At 43.4% G+C, this 27,204-nt stretch overlaps 2 protein-coding genes across 2 annotated transcripts in view; one reads left to right on the forward strand and one right to left on the reverse strand.

Annotated features, from left to right (window-relative positions):
• The first annotated feature begins 12,789 nt into the window (after nucleotides 1-12,789).
• LOC126414388 (microfibrillar-associated protein 1-like) lies at nucleotides 12,790-14,184 on the forward strand. Its single transcript, XM_050083341.1, has one exon. It carries the CDS (start codon nucleotides 12,790-12,792, stop codon nucleotides 14,182-14,184), a length of 1,395 nt encoding a protein of 464 aa, XP_049939298.1.
• A 469-nt stretch (nucleotides 14,185-14,653) lies between these two features.
• LOC126414450 (ankyrin repeat and SOCS box protein 1-like) overlaps nucleotides 14,654-27,204 on the reverse strand; it is a 126,838-nt gene continuing 114,287 nt past the window's right edge. Inside the window, exons 3-5 of the mRNA XM_050083347.1 lie at nucleotides 15,765-15,940; nucleotides 15,562-15,674; nucleotides 14,654-15,077 (exon numbers count right to left, since the gene is read on the reverse strand). Of these exons, the coding sequence (XP_049939304.1) occupies nucleotides 14,905-15,077; nucleotides 15,562-15,674; nucleotides 15,765-15,940 (462 nt within the window). The 3' untranslated portion in view covers nucleotides 14,654-14,904. The remainder of the gene's footprint in view (nucleotides 15,078-15,561; nucleotides 15,675-15,764; nucleotides 15,941-27,204) is intronic.

Consider the following 27,204-nt stretch of genomic DNA (forward strand, 5'->3'; position numbering starts at 1 on the left):
TTGGCTGCGTTTAAACTTGGAGTGGAGCTCTCTTTGCTTTCGCAGTAGTTTCCTAACTTTGTTATTGTACCACGGTGGATTTTTCCCGTCCCTCACAGTTTTACTCGGCACGTACCTGTCTAAAACGCATTTTACGATTGCCTTGAACTTTTTCCATAAACACTCAACATTGTCAGTGTCGGAACAGAAATTTTCGTTTTGATCTGTTAGGTAGTCTGAAATCTGCCTTCTATTACTCTTGCTAAACAGATAAACCTTCCTCCCTTTTTTTATATTCCTATTAACTTCCATATTCAGGGATGCTGCAACGGCCTTATGATCACTGATTCCCTGTTCTGTACATACAGAGTCGAAAAGTTCGGGTCTGTTTGTTATCAGTAGGTCCAAGATGTTATCTCCACGAGTCGGTTCTCTGTTTAATTGCTCGAGGTAATTTTCGGACCGCGCACAGCAAGCGGTAGGTTGTCCAGCAGTTGAGAAAGTATGATCTACAGGAACTATACTTGCAAGTAAGCTTCTCCATTTAACGCAGGTGCCAATATTACAGGTCCTAGTAGATGATTATCCACAATTCCCGCACGCATGGTTACGGAGAATGTTCGTTGGTGAACCCCAACAGCAACCCCATGCAGATTTTCACAATCCCATATGTAAAGTGCCTGCTGTCAAAATACTCGTCACGTGTAAAGAAGGGCTCACCTGTATATAAAAAGCCGGTCGGAGTGGCCGTGCAGTTCTAGGCGCTACAGTCTAGAACCGAGCGACCGCTACGGTCACAGGTTCGAATCCTGCCTCGGGCATGGATGTGTGTGATGTCCTTAGGTTAGTTAGGTTTAATTAGTTCTAAGTTCTAGGCGACTGATGACCTCGTAAGTTAAGTCGCAGAGCCATTTCAATTATTTTGTATATAAAAACATGTGTGTGAAGGCAACATCGTCCACTCTTAGGTGTACGAACATACGAACAGTTGCTCAAGCAGCATATAGTGTGGGTAATCAGCTGGTCCTAAAACCTGCCTCCTTTGACAAAAGTTCAAATGTTCAAATGTGTGTGAGTTCCTAAGGAATCAAACTGCTGAGGTCATCCGTCCCTAGACTTACACACTACTTAAACTAACTTATGGTAAGAACAACACATACACACCCATGCCCGAGGGAGGACTCAAACCTCGGACGGGAGTGGCCGCGGAGTCAGTGACATAGCGCCTCTAACTGCGCGGCCACTCCGCGCGGCGACAAAGACATCTAGGTTGTACTCCTGCAATGCTCTCCAGATATATATGTGACCTATTCCCATAGCATGGACTGGACTGTTGCACATGTACGGATTGAAGGTTCATTGCTAAATTTACGGACCATTTCATCCTCAAAATTTGGTGATCTCACGTCACACCCACTTCTGCCAACATGCTGAGGGCGCAAAGCCGCTGTTCTCGTAAGCGTCCATGAATTGCAACATGGGTACAGTGCTACGGTTGTCTTCTGTTAGGGAACCGATTTACGCCACACTGTAAGACATAATCATGTCAGTGAACTCATCAACTCCATACACCATGTTTTATTCGATACTAACAGCAAGAAAAGGTGAAGCCTGGACTATTAAGATGCACAACTCTAAAAATGCACTATTACAACACAAGCCGAGTGACAGAACTGGTAAGACTCCACAGAATAACAACCTCTCTAGGAGCTGCTACCCTTAAACAAATTCTCAATCATTGTCAAACACTCTGACACAGAAGACTCTAGTAACCTAAGAAGGGACGACAGCTTGGAACGCGTAAACCTAGTTAACATATTTCACAGATATTTTTGTGCAGTTCATTCTAAGTACTTACGCAATATAATATTATTGATGTTTTGTGAAAATAATATGAAGTTCGTAAATTTATGAATTTGCTTTTCGTGTGAAACATGGTCATTTAGACAGATGATTTTCGGCTGTGGACCATTTATTATTGGTCAGATGTGTGAGTGAAGTAAAATAAAAAATCTCCCTATAAACTACACAATGGATTTCTACCCGAATTTTCATAGACAAACGAAGAGTGGGAAATGGACAAATGGGCTATCAATTTGACTAGAGTGAGGACTGCTTTTTTTTTAATTTAATTGTTTGAACGAAATCAAGATGACTAAGAAAAACTTGATTAGTGATTTGAGGGAAAATTAAAATATTTCGCAGACAGCTGCTATTAGCTGCAAATGAAGTGTCCATAGCGGTAAACGAACTGTCCAAAAATATCAAATCACGGCATAAATTGAAACTTCTCTGCTTTCTCTTGATTTATATATCTTAATAAATATCGATCGGTATTTAAATGATTTCTGAACAAAACTTGAAAATAAAAAAATGAGAAAACAGCCAAACGTTTCGTGTAACGATTTCTCTAAAAGTGAGAAATAAAATAAATCAGAGAAACATTTAAAGCGCCTATGTATGATACTCGAAACCGTGTAGAGCAAATGAGACGCTGACTGAGAATTTTAAGTTCAACGTTTAACTCGTAAGGGACAATGAAATGAAAAGGAGACAGATGGGGAGAAAGTAATTAAACTGTTTATTGTTTCAAAAGTTATCGCCATAACTTTCAACACATTAACCCACTATGAGACAAGACTGTCAGTACCTTCATGGAAAAATGTTGCAGTTGCCTACAGAACCATGATGGTATCCAGACGCGCCCCTCTTAGTCCGAAGCAAGTCAATGGCCACGGAAGTTTTCCTTCAGGGCTCCAAAAATATGGAAATAGCATGGGGAGAGATCGGGACTGTATGGAGGATGTGTAGAGATTTCCCAGTGAAACCTCTGCAGTGAGGTCGAAACAGCCGTGGAAGATGTGGGCGGGTGTTCTCCTGCAACTGAATGATGCCATCTGTCAAATAACTGGTTACTGACTTTCTGGAACACGGGGCCACAATTAACGCGCAACGGTACATGGATACTTCGCAAAAATTGAAGCTTGCCATCAAGTCCAAGCAGCCAGGAACGTGACAGACGGCATCATTCTATTGCAGAATAATGACGCCCACGTATTAACAGCTACGACAATTAATTTTGAAATTATAAACAGTTTACTTACCTTTTTTCCATCTGGTCTCGTTTCCGTTTGACTGCCCCGTACACAATCTTTGAATTCTAAAGAGTATTAGAAGATATTTGTCTGGTTGAATTTCACTCAGTGGTTTCCCTTACGGTCACTAACGTTTGAGCGTCTCAGCTGCTGCACATGATTCTAAGCATCATTCAAAGACGTGTCAAATGTTTCTCTAACCTATTTTTTTTTCTTACATTTAGACAAATGATTGCACAAAACACTAGACCGTTCTTTTTCCAATTTTTTCTCATAATGTTCTTGGACTTACTTGCATAATAATTCGTTATTGTATTATTTCTGCGAATTTTGTGCCAGGTTGCTTGCTGTTCCTCCGATTCCTTGCGATTTTGTATTATGTTAAGTAAAATCGTTTAACGTCAGAGAAGCTTTTTGTACTGTGTAAAATTTAGGAATAAAGTGAAAGGGGAGAAAATGGAAACAGGGAGGGTGAGCAATTATTATAAGTGACTACTAAGGCTCCTCCATAAGGCAAGACTGGAATGAGATAAAGGTAAAGTATAGTAACGGTACAGTTACGTGCAACAGGCACTTCATTTCGTAATCAATACAGAACGCACATACGTCTAAATTCAAAGCAAGCATAAAGCACACTGAATCATAGTTCCTCAGATACTCCACACCAGGCCGCTGCCACTAGTCACTTTCCTCCCTGCGGCAGCCGCTGACGCTGGTATGGTCTCCCACCCCACTCCCCCGCCGATGGGGGTGTGGAGAACTTGGGGAGGAGATAGTCAGGAAGTGTCACTGTTTCGACCATTTTCGCACTCGCGTGTATGAGCAACCACGCCGTGACCAGCTGCAAAGAAGGACGAGGTTATACTGTTTCTCGTTGAACACGGGGAAGGGCGTGATGATGTCAGTACCACTCCGTGGTGTATAGATGGTATTTTTTGAGGTGAGGTGGAGGTCGGCCATAACGAGAGTGATTGACGATGGTTGTCGATAGTGTAGGGCTAGAGTGTGGGCAAGATGAAGCGGCTGGTGCAGTGACATGAGGATCTGCAGGATCGGTTGCAGGTTGTCATTATGTCATGGGGCCGTGACGGTGAGGAAGCCCTCAGGCATCAGTCATGATGTGATTGCTGCTGTGTCCTCATTGCTCGGGCTGTTGTAACTATGGGCCGAATTCCGAGTGATAAATCTATTCTCGGCTTGATGTTCCTCATGCTGACGAGTAAATCGTCGATTAATTTGACCTGAATGTCGTCCAGCAGAAAGTGTTGCACATCTAGTTGGTACACGAAGGTGTTTGAGCTGGATGACATGTCATTGGGATGGGAAGGGACCAGAGGGACTGCGTCGGTCAGAATGGTTTGTACGCCAATGGTATGGATGACATTGTGTAAGATGCAGGTTGTTTTTAAGATGTTGACCGCTACAGTGATAGGCTTATCTTGAAGCAATATGCCCAGTGTGTTAAGGCCTCGTCTGATGACCCTGTGAGGTCCACTGTAAGACGGCTGTAGTGCAAGGCGGATAGTGTCACCCAAGAGAATGACATAGTCGCAGTCTACTAGTACTTTATGGACGGAAATTTTCGGAGAACTGTGTGATTGTGGAGGCAGTATTCTGAACCAGTCAGTGTGTTGTTCGTCTGGTGTGACAGGGATGAGGAGTTTTGTGGTCTGTCAGTGTCACTTGTAGCACAGTCTGCGGGCAGAGCAAGCAACTCACCATAGAGGACTTATGCGAAAGGGGCCCGAAGATCTTTCTGAGCGGTGTGTACACTTAATAGCACCAAGGTAATGCTTCCAACAACCACCATGGTGCACAAGGAAGGCTTTAAGCGAACAGCGCCATTGTTACACGAGGCCTTTGCTTTGTAGATGGTACGCCATTGTACGGTAATGTCATACACTGCAGAAGATGCATAGTTCATTAAACAGGATTGATTCAAACTGTCATCCTTGGTCAGCGGATATGAAATCAGGCAGCCGAAAGATGATAGGTCGATATGACAGGGAGTATACGTGTTACCCTTCAGACTCGGGAAGAGTGTACCATGTCGAGGTGGACATGTTAAAGTCGACCTTTCGGAATCTCAAAAAGCCTGATTGGTGGCTGTGGATGATAACCCTCTTTGTTGTGCTGGCACGCCATGCATGTCCAGTCTTGGCAGTCCTCTTTGACATTCAGCCGTACAAACCGAACCGATCCATGGCAAGTCATGTCAGTGAGTTTACGCTGGGGCGTGACAAGATTGTGAAGTTGGACGAGTATGATCTTCCCCAATGATGTAGCACGAGAAGTCAATTCGATTTTGCAAAACATCATGCAATACTTGTTTCGTGGATCCAGCGATGGGACAATGTTTTATACGTAAGTTGATCGTAGAGTCTTGAAGGAGATCCATAATTTATTGGACTTGCAACAGTGTCTCCGTTAACTTGGCGTAGTCGACTTCTGTGTGGAGAGTGTGTTTATTCTCTACGGATAGTGCGTGACGACATTATCTGACATTAGTAGTGAATTTTGATATACAGTGTAGATGACAGAACCATCAACAGCAGGAATTATTCAAAGGGATGTGTATCAATCAAGTCCGCCAAAGGTTAGTGCTCTGTGTAAATGGTGATGAGTCTGCCGTACACATCATCTTTAAACTGGTGGACCACCTGGGGACGGCCGCTATATCACTTGTCGTTGGAGGATGTCCACGGGGTGAGATGCTCATGTCCAAACCTGTGTCATTGAGAAACTGTATATATGTGGTCAAAGACAAAGAAACTGCCATTCTGCTGAAGAGTCAATATGTAATATGTTTCACCCCTATGCTGCAAAGTGAGGCAATCAAATTAACGCCATGATTTATTGAGTCTTTTGCAAATTGTTCCTCACATTTGGATATTCACACGGTGGCCGGCAGTTGCACGCTACATCGCTAAACTGCTTGGTTAACCAGCAGAGACGACCCCATACAGGAGTTTCAATGCATTAAAGTGTTTGCTGGCTGTGTGAATTTTATTGTGGTCAGTAGAAGGTCACTGTCCCCAGTGGAGGGTTGACGCCACGCTCGACGTGGCATTGTTATATGTGGCTTTTATACATTATGTGGCTTTTATGCATTGTTGGCGTTGCAAAACAGTAATAATCCTGTCTACCAATATTAATTTGCTTACCAATCATCCACGTTCATGTGAAGTAATTTCCATTTGTACATGAGAGGGGAGCTTGATGATTCACAGGATCCAAAGTGCTTGGTCAGGCCGTCAGTGAGAGAGCACTTCGATTCCCTGCTGCTAATAAGGCGAGTACACCGTTCGCTTGTTACACATTTTTGCGAGCTTCAAACAGGTACAACTTATTTTCAGTTATCTGGGTAGTTACTATTTTATTTTTGTAATTTCTTGCGTGTTTGAGTGCCTACTAGACACAACCGTTTATTTTAATAACAGTGTAGTGTACAGTATCGCCGTTGCTATCGACCCTCGTATCGTACAGGCTTTTGTTTGTTTGGTTAGAACAGCTCAGTGTCGGTTAGACCGTCAGTGAGAGAGCACTTCGATTTCCTGCTGCTAATAAGGCGAGTACACCGTTCGCTTGTTACACATTTTTGCGAGCTTCAAACAGGTACAACTTATTTTCAGTTATCTGGGTAGTTACTATTTTATTTTTGTAATTTCTTGCGTGTTTGAGTGCCTACTAGACACAACCGTTTATTTTAATAACAGTGTAGTGTACAGTATCGCCGTTGCTATCGACCCTCGTATCGTACAGGCTTTTGTTTGTTTGGTTAGAACAGCTCAGTGTCGGTTAGACCGTCAGTGAGAGAGCACTTCGATTTCCTGCTGCTAATAAGGCGAGTACACCGTTCGCTTGTTACACATTTTTGCGAGCTTCAAACAGGTACAACTTATTTTCAGTTATCTGGGTAGTTACTATTTTATTTTTGTAATTTCTTGCGTGTTTGAGTGCCTACTAGACACAACCGTTTATTTTAATAACAGTGTAGTGTACAGTATCGCCGTTGCTACTGACCCTCGTATCGTACAGGCTTTTGTTTGTTTGGTTAGAACAGCTCAGTGACGGTTAGACCGTCAGTGAGAAAGCACTTCGATTTCCTGCTGCTAATAAGGCGAGTACACCGTTCGCTTGTAGGGTAAACATAGTCATGTGTAGGGACTGTGGTTGTTGTGAGCGGACGCAAGGAGAATTGGCCACTCTTCGGGGGCAGGTGGAGGCTTTGTCTGTTAGGCTCATCGAGCTCGAGGCGCAGGCGTCGGCTCGTAGTGGCGTTGGGGCAACTGTGGTGAGACCTATGCCTACTTCGGTGGCCTTGGAATCGCATGGAACCCCTGATGTCGCTGCGTCTTCCGGCAGTGAGCATCTTACCGGTCAGACATCACTCCAGGGTGAATGGCGGACAGTGGTGGGCTCGCGCGTGCCTGGCCGAAAGGCGAAGGTGGGATCTGGCCGCGTGGCAGCTGCCTTACCCCTTTCCAACAGGTACGGGGTGCTTCCTAGTGGTGATGACATCGTTTCCGAGCCACCACAGGATGCCTCGCCTGTTGGGCCAGTGGCCGATTCTCCGGCAAGGTCCCGACAGTCACAGAGGGCGGGCCTATTAGTTATAGGGAGCTCCAACGTTAGGCGGGTTATGGAGCCCCTTAGGAAAATAGCGGGTAGGTCGGGGAAGAATGCCAGTGTGCACTCGGTGTGCTTGCCGGGGGGTCTCGTCCGTAATGTGGAGGAGGCCCTTCCGGCAGCTATTGAACGCACTGGGTGTGACCGGCTGCAGATAGTAGCACATGTCGGAACGAATGACGCCTGCCGCTTGGGTTCTGAGGCCATCCTTGGTTCCTTCCGGCGGCTGGCTGATTTGGTGAAGACAACCAGCATCGCACGCGGAGTGCAAGCTGAGCTTAATATCTGCAGCATAGTGCCCAGAGTCGATCGCGGTCCTCTGGTTTGGAGCCGTGTGGAGGGTCTAAACCAGAGGCTCAGACGACTCTGCGACTATAATGGTTGCAAATTCATCGACCTCCGTTATTGGGTGGAGAACTGTAGGGCCCCCCTAGACAGGTCAGGCGTGCACTACACACCGGAAGCAGCTACTAGGGTAGCAGAGTACGTGTGGCGTGCACACGGGGGTTTTTTAGGTTAGAGGGACCCCCCCTTGGGCGAAACGATAAAATACCTGACGGCTTACCAGAGAGGACATTATCATCGTTGATAAAGAACGTCCGTCCTCAGAGACCAAAAACAGGAAAAGTCAACGTAATATTGGTAAACTGCAGGAGTATCCAGGGCAAGGTTCCTGAATTAGTATCTCTTATTGAAGGAAATAGTGCGCATATAGTATTAGGAACGGAAAGTTGGTTAAAACCGGAAGTGAACAGTAACGAAATCCTAGACACAGAATGGAATATATACCGCAAGGATAGGATAAACGCCAATGGTGGAGGAGTATTTATAGCAGTAAAGAACTCAATAATATCCAGTGAAGTTATTAGCGAATGCGAATGTGAAATAATCTGGGTTAAGTTAAGTATCAAAGGTGGGTCAGATATGATAGTCGGATGCTTCTATAGACCACCTGCATCAGCAACCGTAGTAGTTGAGCGCCTCAGAGAGAACCTGCAGAACGTCGTGAAGAAGTTTCGTGATCATACTATTGTAATAGGGGGAGACTTCAATCTACCAGGTATAGAATGGGATAGTCACACAATCAGAACTGGAGCCAGGGACAGAGACTCTTGTGACATTATCCTGACTGCCTTGTCCGAGAATTACTTCGAGCAGATAGTTAGAGAACCAACTCGTGAAACTAACGTTTTAGACCTCATAGCAACAAATAGACCGGAACTTTTCGACTCCGTGAATGTAGAAGAGGGTATCAGTGATCATAAGTCAGTGGTTGCATCAATGACTACAAGTGTAATAAGAAATGCCAAGAAAGGAAGGAAAATATATTTGCTTAACAAGAGTGATAGGGCACAAATCGCAGAATATCTGAGTGACCACCATCAAACGTTCATTTCTGAGGAAGAGGATGTGGAACAAAAATGGAAAAAATTCAGAAACATCGTCCAGTACGCCTTAGATAAGTTCGTACCGACTAAGGTCCAAAGCGAGGGGAAAGATCCACCGTGGTATAACAATCATGTACGAAAGGTACTACGGAAACAAAGAAAGCTTCATCATAGGTTTAAGAGTAGTCGAATCATAGCTGATAAGGAAAAGCTGAACGAAGCGAAAAAGAGCGTAAAGAGAGCAATGAGAGAAGCATTCAACGAATTCGAACATAAAACATTGGCAAACAATCTAAACAAGAACCCTAAAAAGTTTTGGTCATATGTAAAATCGGTAAGCGGATCTAAATCCCCTATTCAGTCACTCGTTGACCACGATGGCACCGAAACAGAGGACGACCGAAGAAAGGCAGAAATACTGAATTCAGTGTTCCGAAACTGTTTCACTGCGGAAAATCGTAACACGGTCCCTGACTTCAGCCGTCGCACGGACGCCAAAATGGAAAATATTGAAATAAACGATATCGGAATTGAAAAACAACTGCTATCACTTAGTAGCGGAAAAGCATCCGGACCAGACGAGATACCCTTAAGATTCTACAGTGATTATGCTAAAGAACTTGCCCCCTTTCTATCAGCAATTTATCGTAGATCGCTGGAAGAACGTAAAGTACCTAGCGACTGGAAGAAAGCGCAGGTCGTTCCCATTTTCAAGAAGGGTCATAAATCAGATGCGAATAATTATAGGCCTATTTCGCTTACGTCAGTCTGTTGTAGAATAATGGAACATGTTTTGTGTTCTCGTATTATGACGTTCTTAGATAATACAAATCTCCTTCATCATAACCAACATGGATTCCGCAAACAGAGATCATGTGAAACTCAGCTCGCCCTATTTGCCCAAGAAATTCACAGTGCCGTAGACACTGGCGAGCAGATTGATGCCGTATTCCTGGACTTCAGGAAGGCATTTGATACGGTTCCGCACTTACGTTTAGTGAAAAAAATACGAGCTTACGGAATATCGGACCAGGTTTGTGATTGGATTCAGGATTTCCTAGAAGAAAGAACACAACATGTCATTCTTAACGGTTCAAAATCTGCAGATGTAGAGGTAATTTCGGGAGTACCGCAGGGAAGCGTGATAGGACCTTTATTGTTTACAATATACATAAATGACTTAGTTGACAACATCGGTAGCTCCGTGAGGCTATTTGCAGATGACACGGTTGTCTACAAGAAAGTAGCAACATCAGAAGACTCGTACGTACTCCAGGAGGACCTGCAGAGGATTAATGCATGGTGCGACAGCTGGCAGCTTTCCCTAAACATAGATAAATGTAATATAATGCGCATACATAGGGGCAGAAATCCATTCCAGTACGATTATGCCATAGGTGGTAAATCATTGGAAGCGGTAACGACCGTAAAATACTTAGGAGTTACTATCCGGAGCGATCTGAAGTGGAATGATCACATAAAACAAATAGTGGGAAAAGCAGGCGCCAGGTTGAGATTCATAGGAAGAATTCTAAGAAAATGTGACCCATCGACGAAAGAAGTAGCTTACAAAACGCTTGTTCGTCCGATTCTTGAGTATTGCTCATCAGTATGGGACCCTTACCAGGTTGGATTAATAGAAGAGATAGACATGATCCAGCGAAAAGCAGCGCGATTCGTCATGGGGACATTTAGTCAGCGCGAGAGCGTTACGGAGATGCTGAACAAGCTCCAGTGGCGGACACTTCAAGAAAGGCGTTACGCAATACGGAGAGGTTTATTATCGAAATTACGAGAGAGCACATTCCGGGAAGAGATGGGCAACATATTACTACCGCCCACATATATCTCGCGTAATGATCACAACGAAAAGATCCGAGAAATTAGAGCAAATACGGAGACTTACAAGCAGTCGTTCTTCCCACGCACAATTCGTGAATGGAACAGGGAAGGGGGGATCAGATAGTGGTACAATAAGTACCCTCCGCCACACACCGTAAGGTGGCTCGCGGAGTATAGATGTAGATGTAGATGTAGATGAAGATTAGTATCCACCGAAGTTGTGAGGAGCATTCTGTTTTCCAGGCATTCATCATAGATATCTTGTTTTAATTGGTGCTCCCGTGTTTGTGAAAGGCGTTGAAATACTGCAGACTTCACTTTATTGCTATCCAGAGCAGTCAGAATAATACTGCTGGTTATCTAAGTGTGTTCACCGAAGGGGCCGAGAAAATAGGCGAATTTTACGCTGTCATCCGAGAGGCTGTGTGTGGCCAAAATCACTCAGCGATCGTGAACCACATTACAGGTTGATCTGGGCGGAATGGAGGTAGCGTAAGTTGTGAACGAAAATAGGTGGTGGAGTCGTTAGTGCATGGTTGTGTTGATGGCCAGAATTATGTCCGGTGATGCACAATGGACGAGTTCACAGTATCCATACATAGCTTCAGTGTAAGTTCAGTAGTAACGTCTGGAATTTGTCTATCTGGCCGGGACACGTGATGTGGTGTGAACAGGTTGACCGAGAATGAAATACTCACTCTACAGCGGAGTGTGCGCTGATATGAAACTTCCTGGCAGATTAAAACTGTGTGACGGGCCGAGACTCGAATTCGGGACCTTTGCCTTTCGCAGGTAAGTGCTCTACCAACTGAGCTACCCAAGCACGACTCACGCCCCGTCCTCACAGCTTTAATTCCGCTAGTACCTCGTCTCCTACCTTCCAAACTTCGCGGAAGCCCTCCTGCATACCTTGCAGAACTAGCACTCCTGGAAGAAAGGATATTGCGGAGACATGGCTTAGCCACAGCCTAGGGGATGTTTCCAGAATGAAATTCTCACTCTGTAGCGGAGTGTGCGCTGATATGAAACTTCCTGGCAGATTAAAACTGTGTGCCGGGGCGAGACTCGAACTCGAGACCTTTGCCCTTCGCGGGCAAGTGCTCTACCAACTGAGCTACCCAAGCACGACTCACGCCCCGTCCTCACAGCTTTAATTCCGCCAGTACCTCGTCGCCTACCTTCCAAGGCAAAGGTCCCGAGTTCATACTGAGATGAGGTCTGTTGCAGTTCTGCAGAATTCTTCCCCCTCCCCCTTCCTTGTGTTATTTTACTATTCTCTGCTGTCAGCTGTTATTCCCACTTAAGCATTAGGACAGCAAGACATCTTATAAAACAACTACGATTACGCCTCATGCTCGTAAAATATCGCTATCTCTGCCACACTGCTGTCAACGTCATTGTGAGCACTTTTTTATCTTTGTTTTAGGTTTCGATGTCTTCTCTTTCAGTTACAATATTTTGCCGCAGGAGTATCCAAATCCAAAACTACATCTCATAGAAAAGGTAGAATTGCATTTCAGCATGTCAGATAAATCTGCACTCATATTCTCAATTTCTTATGTTGCAGGTGACATCGAAAGGCTTCTGGTGAATCGGAGACTCGTGTTCATAGTGGAAAACGGATCTTTATGTGAACCAGGATTTGCTGCATTGAGATGAAGCTATAACAACAGGAGTATATAATGTCCACCACCTGTATAAAGCATCATTAACGAAAATCATTTCAGAACTACAAATAAGTACCATTGCTTGTTCTAGTGAGGCAGAAATGTGTCCCAATTAAAATCTTTCTCCGTTCTAACGATAAAAAGATATTCTAACTGAGTTTAACATTTCGTCTGATATTCTCACTAAAAATGAGCGGCACTGCAACTGTACAGATTCAGAGTACAGCGGGGGCTGTAGCTATAAAAAATGAGAAAGGTGAATTATCTATGCAGAAAGTTAAAGTGCATAGGTATGTGTCAGGTAAACGGCCAGATTACGCTCCTGTGTCGAGTAGTGAAGAAGATTCTGACGGCGAAGATTTTACCGAGTTAAAACTATTGCTAAGTAACAATAAAGGACTACTTCAACTACCAGATAGGACTTTTTCGCAACCTGAAGATATATCCAGCGACCCAAGGCTTAGGCGACTACAGGCGATACAAGGAATTACCACAATAAAGTGTCGGAGGCATGATGCAGTCGCAACAGCTGAAACTACAGACAACACGATGACACACGAAGAAAATAAAACAGACAATACTGACGAACAAAAATCGCAGGAGACTAGAGAAGGTAAAGAAAAAGAAGAAGACGGTGATGATGATGATGAAGAAGAAGAAGAACTGAGTGATGCAGAAATAGAGAGAAGACGTGAATTGTTAAGAGAGAAGTTGTTGTATCTGAGAGACGAATTAGATCTAATGGAGACCGAAGATGAAGAAGATGATGAAGAAGGTGGGCGGAATACCAGCGACAGCAGTCATTCTGGTTCGTCGGAGGACGATGATACCAGTGACGCTGAAGACTCACATTGTCCAAGGCTGAAACCTGTGTTTATACGTAAGAAAGACCGCACCACAATCTTAGACAAAGAACGCACTGAGAAAATGATGAAGCAAGCGGAAATGGAAGCGAAGAAAAACGCTGAAGAGAGGCGAAAACAAGCCATTAAACTAGTAGAGATGACAGTGCTAAAGGATAGGACGCTATTAGACGCTAAGGAGGCGTCATTGGAAGATGTTGATACCGATGACGAAAATGACGAGACAGAATACGAAATGTGGAAACTGAGAGAATTAAAACGTATTAAGAGAGACAAAGAAGAAAGAGAACAACGTGAAAACGAGCAGCTTGAAGTGGAGCAAATACGGACTATGACGGAAGAAGAAAGACGTCTCAATTTTCGGGCAAATCCCAAAAGAGTTACCAACAAAGCCATCAAAGGAAAGTACAAGTTTTTGCAAAAGTATTACCACAGAGGGTCATATTACATGGACGAAGAAGAAGATTTATACAAGCGTGATTTCTCTGCTCCTACTCTAGAAGATCAGTTTGACAAAACTGTTTTACCCAAAGTTATGCAGGTGAAAAACTTTGGCCGAAGTGGTCGGACGAAATACACCCATCTTGTGGATCAAGACACAACACAGTTTGATTCACCTTGGATCTCAGAAACAGCTTTGAATCTTAAATTTCATGCTGCTTTAGCCCCCGGTATGAAACAAAATTTCGAAAAACCTTCACGACGAAAGCCGAACCACTAACCGAATAGTTGAAATGAACTGTCGCACAATCGAATTCAAATGTTCGCCGGTGTCGATCATTAAATGTGCTGAAAGGTGACAACAGTGTCACCCAGAGTTTACGGGTGGGGACAGCAATATGTTATTGCATATCTCAAATTGATAAAATAAAAGACTGGACTCAAGGCCTGCAAAGGAGAGGCTTTACTGTGATTAAATTCAGCAAAACGTATAGCATATTCTTCATTCAGGCATGAACACGTCATAAGATACATTTAACACCTGTTTAAAATCAACTAACAAATACTGAAAAATGAATTTACATACATAATTAACAAATAAGCACTAAATTTGAATCTTTCATATTTTAATAGCCGTAAATATATTTTTGGTGGTTGTAAAATGATATTATAAGATTTCAAAGGTTTCTCTTATGTTTGTAGTGTTGAAAAATTGTGCCAACATTTCTGCTACAGAGAGAAACAAAACAACAAAAAGTTATCCAAAGAAGTAGTATTATAAACTGACATTTTTATTATGTCCTTGTCTTCCCAGTTATATAATATGTGGACTACTTTGTATTACAAACATCAAGCATCCGTCGTATTAAATAAACTGTGTTCTCTTTTTTACAAAATTAAAGAAAACGAGCTTTCACAAACAGGAAACATGTTCTCTCAACAAGGCACATAGCTTATACATAAGCGCATGATAACAACAAAAAATCAAATCGATACGTTCTTATAGCCAACAAATGTGGTCATGAATACCAGCAACGTTTGGAATATCTTTATATAGCAGAAAGTCGGCCAGTACTTCAGGTATCCCAAGAGCAGACACGTGCTGCATATTACAGCACTTCATTCTCTTCCTGATCGCTATGCGGCACTGATTCTTCAACGAAAGTGGTCGGCCTGTAATGGGAAAACGCTTTTAATGCTGTAAAAATCTGCACTTGACAAACTGCACGAGGGAAAATCGAGACACTGCACTGTTACACAAAATCGCTCTTCCGGGCAGTTAAGCCATATAGTGACCAGCAACACGCACATCATTTTTCAAATGGTTCAAATGGCTCTGAGCACTATGGGACTTAACATGTGAGGTCATCATTCCCCTAGAACTTAGAACTACTTAAACCTAACTAACCTAAGGACATAACACAAATCCATGCCCGAGGCAGGATTCGAACCTGCGACCGTAGAGGTCGCGCAGTTCCAGACTGAAGCGCCTAGTACCGCTCGGCCATAATTTTTCAAACCTATCATCAGCTAAGGGAAGAATACTGACTAAAAAAGCTATAGCAGTTGAGAACTTTGGTACTCGATTTCCCCTCGCTCATATCAGATGTTTCACTCTTTCATATCAGATGTTTCCACTCTTGAATAACCACCGTACCTATGAATTCCACCAATGCTCTATAGTCTTCAACTTCTTGCATTAAACTTCTACTGCTGTCGTCGACTTTCCCTCCAAAAAGTAACCATAAATAAATGTATATAGGAGGAAGCCTGTAAATTAATATGACGAGCTTACTAGGTATTCGTCGAATGAAAATAGTTCAAAGATATTTGCGAACACTGTCGTCTTGTATATTTTACCTTCTCCCAACGATAGAGTGGGCTAAAGAACGGTGTCGAAATGAGTAAGTCTCCAGATCAGTCCTACTTCCATACAAGAGGAGCAGAAAGAAGCACGCGAGGTGGTCATGGGACGCCGCAATGTGTAAGGGATGTACAGGGTACCCTTCTAATGCTGCGCCGTATTCTAGCAGCAACTGAAACAAAAATCAATCGCAAATGCTTCTCACCTAGGTCCAGCAAAACAAGTAGTTACTTCATAGGAAAATGTCAAAAATAACTAAAATTTAGCGTAACACTATTAGTAACTAATTATGTGATAAAACGCGACATCAAAAGTAGATTTTATTTTTGCTCTGTTTACTACTTATGACCTCTTTCATTGAGAGGATCAATAACAACTTGCGTATATAGCCCTAATTTTATCTCTAGCTTTTGCCCGCGACTGCGTCCTTGTGGATCTCGAACCTGAGTGGATTTTGAAAAATCCTGAAGCTTACTGTCACTGAGAAAAACGGATATAAAAACTGAAGGTGAAGCTGTCAAAAGGGAGCAACGGCAAAGAACAGATGAGTTTGTAAGCACAGATACAGACCTTTCAAATATGAAATACCAATATACCTAATAAATAAGGGGAACAGCTATGCGTTTAATTTAAAGAAATTATGAAAATTAAAGAACATATGCTTACAGACACATCAATTCTTTACCGTTGTGCCCTTCCGACAACTTCACATTCAGTTTTTTATATCCGTTTTTCTCCCCGATAATAAGCTTTAAGATTTTTCAAAATTCATTCAGGTTCGAGATCTATGCGGGCAAGGCATTATTGCTACTCGACAAACCTATCAACGATGATAGTTACACCAATTGAAGAATGAATTCAGGAATGAAATAAGTTAAACAAATGAAGACAATAATACGAAATCAGAACTATTGTATCACTTCCCTTATATCGATAAGACACACTGAAAACCTCTGAAGAAATGTGGAAAGTGATTTTTAGTGTCTGCTCGACAAACTTACCGACAATAATAGTAGCATCAACTCGACAAACTTATCAATTGTAGTTACACCGATTCACGAATGAGTTTAAGAACGTCTATGCATAATGGGATTAAATTGTTAACATTTCTATTATGATGATAAAACTTTCCAAAACACAACTTTTTACAGATTCTATCATTTCTATCCTGTTTTATTTAGTTTAGTTTTATAAAACTTCTGCTGTCCTGGTTTGTTTCTTCCAATATAATGAAATGATCCTTACACGAAACTGAACCAGTCCCAATAAAAAATGCCAATTCTACTTATTTTCAAGGGCAACTCACGGTTTACCAAAGTTCTGACTATGGCAAAAGCGTTTTCACATAAATGCACCTAAAAAGTTCCTAAGACCGTTTTCTTGTATCTCCTATTGAGTCCGATTACCCCGTACTGACTCAGCTAAAGCAAATGCTCTGTATGTATAGATCACTCGGCTTTTAGGCGGCGTGTTACTATGAAACATGTACCACATTTTTAAGCTAGACTTCCAACAATACAAATGTGAAAGCCGCATCCGATTTCGTGCAGTAGGTTTTTGCATGATGCGCGTACAGACAGACAGACTGATATACAGACAAACAAACAAAAATTATAAAAATAATTGTTTTGACTTTACTGGCGTTATAAATACACCTCATATTAACTTTTTTTAAATATCTTCTATGTACAGACGTCGGTCAGTTACAATTTTATTATGCGTGTGGATGTCCTGCTGATGATGATGATGATGAGCGTTTGGCGTCATTGGCCGGGAGGCCCCTCGCGGGGCAGGTCCGGCCGCCATATCGCAGGTCTTATTACATTCGGCGCCACATTGGGCGACCTGCACGCCGGATGGGGATGAAATGATGATGAACACAACACAACACCCAGTCCCTGAGCGGAGAAAATCTCCGACCCAGCCGGGAATCGAACCCGGGCCCAGAGGACGGCAATCCGTCACGCTGACCACTCAGCTACTGGGGCGGACGATGTCCTGCTGATAGCAAGGTTATTAAAGATAAAGAACTAATTTTTGTGAAGGAGAGTGAAAACAATTCTGTCGGTAACTTGTCGTCGGAAACATCCCAACTCTCCTCCGCCGTGATTTATGAAAACTACGGATAATTATCCGTTATTATAATCTGCCTCTACACGAGCGGACTGCTATCTGCTTCTTATCCGTTATCGACCATGGTCGAAGTGGTGCAGCAAACACTGCATTCTGATCATGAATTGTTAAGCGATATAGAATCCCGCTGAAGTCATCGTCCTTACGTGGCTATTTTATAACTGCGCACAACAGATAACTTCAACATTTGTTCACTTTGAGTTATTCAGATTGGCTTCCGGCGTTTGAGTCCCACTTAAAATTAATAATTCCATCTTCATAATGGTAAAAGTAGAAAAATTTTATTACAAGTACAGTACAACATAACAGACTTTAACAACACAAAATGTAGTATCCATTCAGAACAACTATGTAATCCTCTTATCTTATGCTTACAGAAGGAGAGAGACACAGTGTCTCTCTAAAATAAAGAAACTACCACAGAGAATACAACGCAATGAGTACTGTCGCTCAGTAGTTCAAACATGACATTTGTATTCGGAATGTGAAGGGTTAAAAAACCAATCCGGCTATCTTGAGCAAGTTTTCCCTGATTTCCTAGATCACATAAGAGGAATGACAGCATAATTCCCTTAACAAGGCTTCTGCAACCTTGTCCGACTAAGTTATTGCCACCTCTAACAACCTTCCCATCGACAGCACAATAAACTTCTAACTTCGTTTTCCTTAGAATAAGGGAAGCACATGAATCAACCGTCTGCTATAGGCAATTTCCCTGCCAACATCAGGATAGTCTTAGGAGAGCATGTTAGCCACCGCATGTGGAAGAAGGGCTTTGTTGTGCTCCATGATTTTTACTGTATCTAGTAAAATAAACTGACGTTACTATGTTCACTTTTGCACAAGGTGTCATGAAATGAGCTAAGTGCAAAATCTGTGCATATCACACATTTATTTACATCTATAAGGTCACTTCCGATTAAGGTGCCATCTGCCCAGTTTTCCTCAGATTTGTCCTGGTTTGGAGAGCGTCCAGCAGTTTTTCCAGATTGAGTTTTCGAAATTCCCCTACAGCAGACAAAAAAACTTCCTCAAGCTAATACCATGTCGACAACATTTCAGCAAATATTTTAAACCTACCCACTCCTTTGAAACGTTATTTGTTTTCAATGTTGGCAACTTGAAAAGGTAGAATCATGGGTTCAGGGCTGTACAGTTACCGTACTTATCAAAAAATTATAGGACATTAACTAATATGTTTAATTTGTAAATAAAAACAATAGCGTGACCATAAAAGTAAAAAAAAAAAAAAAAAAACCTTCTCTATGGATGGCACATTTGCTTTCCTCGTGCTTTTTTATTGTTCTATTGATTTATCATTAGCGCACCACATTCATCTCACTTCGCAACTCAACAACTCTATTAACTACTCTTGTGAACATACATAATCCGTGCCTATGTCCTTTTACATACACCTCCTGAAGGCTCTTAACCGACGATTTGTCATTACCTTATTTTTACTAATACCGACCGTTTTTCGAGAGATCCTCAATATTTTAAACAGTGTGTATTCATAGGACATACGTTATAATACGAATCCCATGAAATATAAGCTTCAACGAAAACGATGAAATCCAATACGGCGTCTCCTCAGAATCGATACGACCACGAAAGTCAACAGACATCCCAAACGATCGAAACTATGCATGTTTACGTCGGTGCGGTGAGCCTGATGTCTCCCACTAAAGGAAAGGTATACAGATTGATTCGAAGAGAGAGCGACATCTACTGAATCTAGAGTACTAAGTGTGTGTTGTTTGAACTAAAATATCAGATATACCATAAGATTATGCATATAAGATACTTCCCCAATCTCCCTTCTACGGAAATTTTCTTTCCCAAAAATTTCACCTATGTTTCCGTTACCCCAAAAGTTCCCTTCAAAAATATTTTACTCAAAAATTTCGAAAAAAAAAAGAATCTGGAGTGGCTAGTGTCCGGAGAGCGTCCGGTCGGGGCTTTGCGTACTGTTCAGGTTTCCAATTTTCGCGCGTTATGCAACCGCCGCCGCCAACACTCTTTTGCCCTTACTGTTAGCTCACTTACGTAACGAACAGATACTAATGTGCACGCGTGTGGTGTGTCTGCTCGTGGCGCGTTGTGGGGACCTCAGTATTCTGGAGTGAACTATTTACCTAAGTACTTCAATCGACAATTAAGTATCATACTATAACAATATATTATTTTATTGTTAAGGCTGTACAGAGGTTATTTTAGAATTTTCGTACCTAACCTAAACGAACTTAGGGTTTACTGGTAAAAACTAAGAAAAGCTTTTATAAGATAGTTTAAAGAAGTGCTAAATCAAACGGTTTACTTACATTTTAATAAAAGATAAAATCGTTACAGTATCTTTTTTTTATCCCAGATCTCAAAATGCCTAAGCGCAAATGCTTATTTTCTAGTGAGCTGGAATAGCTTTTTGTAAAATTTGTTCGACAAATATCTCCATAGCAAATAAAAGTATTGCTAATATTTTTGAACATTTAAACACACATAAACACAAAAATAATTTAAAAATCCAGACCAGTACTACAATCGTTGCAACATATTTTGCTACATCAAGCCCTGAAGATCATCTTTTTCGAGCAGCTGAGGGCGCAATGCTCTACCATACAGTGCGTCATCATATATCTTTTCATTCCAATGTGAGAGACTAGACCGAGTCAACGACTCCCACAGTGGATAATATGATTCTATGTACAATACCTTCAGAAGAAGACCGTTTTAATACTGTCGAAGCTATGATCAAGGTTTAATAAAGTTGTATTTTGAAAGTGGTTTGCTGGTATTCCCAATCCACTGAACTTTTAATTAGTTTAGTTAATTACTTTTCTGTTGTGTAAAACATTTCACTAGCTACGATTCAGACCAACTGTGACTGTTGTTCCCAGGCACAATATGAGCTACTTACTCTTTGTTATTAGCTGCAAATCTTTCTGGCTGCTGCCAAGAAATTGGAAGCTGGTGCGAATGAATGTGCTGGAAGGAATATCGAAACAAGTGTCACAGATACTAATGGGGTCTCGAACCATAGGCTGTCCTGTCTTGTGGATATTGTCTTCTCTGCAGGAAGTAAAGGATTTACCACTACTTAACTATGAGTGGTGTGCCAATGGTAGATCTCGAGGCCCACTACTGGCGAGACAGGTACTAGCAAGAACTCAGGGTATTACACCTATTCCCGTACCTAGGTGCTGAGCGCCACTAAAACTAAAACTGAGCCAATGCGACACATGTCTCCTACTGGGAAGCCTGCTGCTCCCTATGTCAAGGGAAAGCAAGATCAAAAGGATAGGAGTCTGTTAATTGGCAGCAGTTCAGACAGGCGGCGAATAATGGTACCCCTTAGGGAAATGGCAGTGAAGGAAATGATCAGTTTATCCACTGAATGTGTGTGCCAGGGGACCTCATGCAAACTGTTGGAAAGTTGTTCTGGCAGCCACCGAGGCCACGAGATACAACTAACTGCAGATTGTGGTGCACAGTCGACCGAATAACGTCTGTCATCTGGGCCTCAAGGTCATACTTGGACCATTCCAGCTGGACTAGACCAGCGACTGTCATAGAAAGTTGACAAGGCAGCCTTGCTCAGGGAATTTCAATGAAACAATTGTCTCAAGAAGTAATCGTATCCCACTGGTTCTGAATTAAGTGGAAGGTTAGAACCAGAAACTTCAAAGGTTTCGTGACAAGCTAGGCTGCGACCTCCTAGACTTGCGCCATAGCTTTGAGAAACGCAGGGGTCATCCTCAATGCGTCGGACTGCACTACACATCACAGGCTGCAACCCATGTAGCTGATTGTGTGTGGGTGTGCACACAAGGATATTTTTGGATTAGGCAATTCTTAACACAACGCAAACAAATGTAACTGTGGGAGACTACAAAGTATTAGTTTAAGACCCAAAGAAATGACACTAAAGCCGGCCGCTGTGACCCAGCGGTTCTAGGCGCTTCATTCCAGAACCGCGCTGCTGCTACGGTCGCAGGTTCGAATCCTGCATCGGGCATGGATGTGTGTGATGTCCTTAGGTTAGTTAGGTTTAAGTACTTCTAAGTTCTAGGGGACTGATGACCTCAGATGTTAAGTCCCATAGCGCTTAGAGTCATTTTAACCATGACACTAAAATACGAGAGATTTAAATTGTAGGAATCAACTGCCGAAGCATTCACAACAAAGTTCCACGGTTTGAAGCGCTCCTAAAAAAACTGGAGCTCACATTATTCTAGGTACAGAAAGATGGCAAAATGATAGCAGTCAGATTTTTGGGGGAATCTAAGTTTTTCTCGAAAGTACAGCCTAATGGGAAGTGGAGGGAGTGTATTGTTACACTAGACAAGGTAGAAATTGAATCTACACTACTGAAGAGGTCGTGGCAGCAGTTCCTGAACACCATTAATCGTTCTACACGAAGTTCCATTGTATGGGAGACCATCAGGAGGATTTCTGGGAGAGATGAGAGGTGTCCCATGGCTGAATTAATGTGGAACGGTACTCTCCAAACGACCCCAAAAGCTAATGCCCAGTCTATGGCGGCTCATTTTGCAGCTCTTACTGCAACCGCCAGTCAGAATCCAGCTTTCCAGCCCCACAGAGTGGCTGCTGAGAGGAGCAGTTTTGACTTCCGCTCACCCAATACAGAAGAGTACAACTGCCCATTTTCCATGTGGGAACTGGATTCTGCATTGTGTGGGGCTCGTGATACATCCCCTGGTCAGGATAGAATCCACTATAGCATGCTGCGGCACCTCACAGGGAGAAATAAAGAAATCCTCCTCCGACTTTTTAATCTTGTTTGGATGTCCGGTCACTTCCCCGACTCGTGGCGTGAAGCAATTTTAATTCCTCTTTTAAAACCTAGGACAGACAGCACGTGCCCGGGTAGCTACCGTAGTGTTGCCCTCACTAGCTGCGTGGGAAAGACGGAGCAGATGGTCAACCGTCGCCTTGTCTGGATGTTAGAATCCAGACAACTCCTTAGTCGCTTTCAGTGTGGGTTCAGGAGGTATCGCTTCACCTTTGATAACCTGGCCCTCCTGGAGGCGGCTATACAACAGGCTTTCCTGCGCCAGCATCACCTGTTGGGAATATTTTTTGACATTGAAAAGGCGTACGACACTACTTGGAGGCATCTTATCATCAGGCAGCTCCACGAATGGGGTTTTCGTGGATGTCTTCCCAATTTTATTCGGTCCTTCCTGTCGCCACGTTATTTTCGGGACCGAGTCGGAGACGTACTGTCTAGTCGCTTTGAACAAGAGAACTGTGTCCCTCAAGGTAGTGTTTTAAGTGTGACGGTCTTTGCTATTGCTATTAATAGTAGTACGTCTGTTGTGAAAAGTCCTGTGCAGTGTTCCTTGTTTGTGGACGATTTCTCTGTATTTTGCTCTTCTTCAAGCCTTGCAATGACGACTCGTCAGTTGCAACTCACTCTGCGACGTTTGGATGAATGGGCACAGAAGAGTGGTTTTCAGTTTTCAACTGATAAATCGGTGTGTGTTCTTTTTAACCGTTCTCGTTCCATTTTTTACTTGCCTGAGTTGAGGATGAGGGACACCGTTCTGAATTTTAAAGACACGGTGAAGTTTCTGGACCTCACTTTTGATTCTAAGCTTACGTGGCTGCCACACATTAAGGAACTGAAAAAACGGTCTCTTAAGGTGCTGTCTATTTTAAAATGTCTTAGTCACCACACATGGGGAGCAGACAGGACTTGTCTGCTCCGGTTTTACAGAGCCTTCGTGCGGTCCCGGCTTGATTATGGATGCACGGTGTATGGGTCTGCAAGGCCCACTTATTTGAAGCTGTTGGATGTGGTGCACCATGAGGGGATTCGGTTGGCCACTGGGGCGTTCAGAACGAGCCCCATACCGAGCCTCTGTGCAGAGGCAGGTGAACCGCCACTTCACCTCCGGCGGCGTCTACTAATGGTGCGCCAGGCCTATCAAACATTATCCACACCATACACACCTGCATACCACACTGTTGCTCGGCCTCCACTGGAAAGGCTTTTTCGCAACCGCCAACGAGCAACAAGGCCCTATGGGATTCGTGCAAAGGATTGCATTTTAGAGATGGGTGTGGCCGGTTTTAATGTTTCACGTCGAGGTTGGAGCAGATATCCACCTTGGCTCCTCCAGAGGCCCAGACTGATTTTATACTTGGCAAATTTTAAGAAAGACAGTACATTAGATTTTACTTTCAAATCTTTGTTTTTTACCATTTTAGATAGGCACCATGATTTACAGTAATCTACACTGATGGATCCCAACAGGGGGATTTTCTTGGCTGCTCAGTAGTGTTCCCTGAACGTGTCATCTGGATTCGCCTTCCCCAGTAATACACTGTTTTTTCCGCAGAACTTCACGCGATCCTGAAGGCATTGGAGCAGATACGGTGTACTCAGGGCAAACACTTCCTAATTTGCTCTGACTCACTGAGCGCATCACAGTCACTGCAGAACCTGTACCCAGCGGAGAAGTTGGAACAGCTGATTTACGACCAACTGTACATCCTCCAACGACAGGGCAAGCAAGTGTCCTTTTGCTGGGTGCCAGGGCATGTGGGCATACGGGGAAATGAACAAGCTGATAGAGCTGCCAAGGACGCCTGCAGATTACCGGAGGTGACACAATGTTCTATTCCTTTACAAGGTGTCGTTTCTGTGCTGCGGCGGAAGTATATGCAATTGTGGGTGGAGGAATGGCTGGCGGTGAGGGAAAATAAGCAGTGGTTGGTGAAACCCACCATCCAGCCGTGGTGTTCCTCCTGCCGGTCACCTAGGCGTGACGAAGTGACCCTTACACGTCTTCGCATAGGGCACTGTCCTCTTCCGCATGCCTTCTTACTACGGCGAGAGGAACCCCCGCTGTGTGATGCCTGTGGCGTACGAATCACTGTACGCCACATTTTAGTTGAGTGTGATTTATATCGTTCTGTCAGGGCGGAAGTTAATATTAGTGGGAATCTGCCCTCGATTTTAGCCGATGACGAGGCGAGTGTCAAAAAAGTTTTAAAGTACTGTGATGTTTCTGGGCTTCAGCCTAAAATTTTAGGTTGGAATTTTTAGTGTGTTGCCGAGTGGCTGACCACTCCATTTTATTCTTGTAATAGGCCAGTTCCAAACATGTGCTATGTGTTTCATTTTAACCCCTTCCCCTACGTTCTCTTGCAGTTCTCCTCTTTATGTGCTGCTTTCCACTTTGCTACTGTTGACGTGCACACTGCCTATGTAGACTGTCACCTTTAATTTTAGTCCTATTTTTGCACTTGCTGCATTTTAGTGACACTCGTCCGTTGTTGTTTCCGTTCGGGCGCTAAAGACTACACTGTTGAGCGCCCATAACACCATAACACCAACACCACACTACTGGCCATTAAAATTGCTACACCAAGAAGATGACGTGCTAAAGACGCGAAATTTAACCGACAGGAAGAAGATGCTGTGATATACAAATGATTAGCTTTTCAGAGCATTCACATGAGGTGGCCGGTGGCGACACCTACAACGTGCTGACATGAGGAAAGTTTCCAACCGATTTCTCATACACAAACAGCAGTTGACCGGCGTTGCCTGGTGAAACGTTGCTGTGATGCCTCGTGTAAGGAGGAGAAATGCGTACCATCACGTTCCCGACTTTGATAAAGGTCGGATTGTAGCCTATCGCGAGTGCGGTTTATCGTATCGCGACATTGCTGCTCGCGTTGGTCGAGATCCAATGACTGTTAGCAGAATATGGAATCGGTAGATTCAGGAGTGTCATACTGAACGCCTTGCTGGATCCCAACGGCGTCGTATCACTAGCAGTCGAGATGACAAGCATCTTATCCGCATGGCTGTAGTGGATCGTGCAGCCACGTCTCGATCCCTGAGTCAACAGATGGGAACGTTTGCAAGACAACAACCATCTGCACGAACAGTTCGACGACGTTTGCAGCAGCATGGACTATCAGCTCGGAGACCATGGCTGCGGTTTCCCTTCACGCTGCAGCATAGACAGGAGTGCCTGCGATGGTGTACTCAACGACGAACCTGGGTGCACGAATGGCAAAACGTCATTTTTTTTGGATGAATCCAGGTTCTGTTTACAGCATCATGATGGTCGCATCCGTGTTTGGCAACATCGCGGTGAACGCACATTGGAAGCGTGTATTCGTCATCGCCATACTGGCGTATCAACCGGCGTGATGGTATGGGGTGCCATTGGTTAGACGTCTCGGTCACCTCTTGTTCGCATTGACGGCACTTTGAAGAGTGGACGTTACATTTCAGACGGGTTACGACCCGTGGCTCTACCCTTCATTCGATCCCTGTGAAAAACCCTACGTTTCAGCAGGATAATGCACGACCGCATGTTGCAGGTCCTGTACGGGCCTTTCTGGATACAGGAAATGTTCGACTGCTGCCCTGGCCAGCACATTCTCCAGATCTCTCACCAATTGAAAACGTCTGGTCAGTGGTGGCCGAGCAACTGGCCCGTCAAAATACGCCAGTCACAACTCTTGATGAACTGTGGTATCGTGTTGAAGCTGCATGGGCAGCTGTACCTGTACACGCCGTCCAATTTGTGTTTGACTCAATGCCCAGGCGTATCAAGGCCGTTATTACGTCCAGAGGTGGTTGTTCTGGGTACTGATTTCTCAGGATCTATGCACCCAAATTGCGTGAAAATGTAATCACATGTCAGTTCTGGTATAATATATTTGTCCAATCAATACCCGTTTATCATCTGTATTTCTTCTTGGTGTAGCAATTTTAATGGCCAGTAGTGTACATATGAGACTTAATTCATTATTATGTTTGTTCCCGTAATACACTGACATCGTTGGAGAATACCTTAATTATCCATCCGAGTAGTGCGATAGTTGCAGTTTTGTAAGTGTTGGGCGTGATATGATATCCTGCGAAACAGCATTAACTGCCTTCTCTGAAAACTATCTAGACGTTCAGGAGCCTACTGATGATGGAAGTATATTACAAGAAGTAGGCAAATGAAAACGAGACAGACTAGGAAAAATGTAAGTAAACAGTTTATTATTTAAAAAGTAACTGCCACAACTGTTAATACACTTATCCCACTGTCAGACACGATGGTCAATGCCTTCATGAAAAAATGTTTGCGGTTTCCTACGAACCATGATCGTAGTCAGGTGTGCCCCTCTTCATCGGAAGCAAACCGACTGCGACGAATGTCTTTCTTGTGGGTTACATAAATATGGAAATCGCTGGGGTAGTGCTCCTAGCAGATCTTCTGCAGCATACTAGAAACAGCCTTGGCAATATGTGGGCGTGGGTTAATG

The sequence above is a fragment of the Schistocerca serialis genome, chromosome 1 (assembly GCF_023864345.2).
Source record: "Schistocerca serialis cubense isolate TAMUIC-IGC-003099 chromosome 1, iqSchSeri2.2, whole genome shotgun sequence".
Classification (NCBI taxonomy): Eukaryota; Metazoa; Arthropoda; class Insecta; order Orthoptera; family Acrididae; genus Schistocerca; species Schistocerca serialis.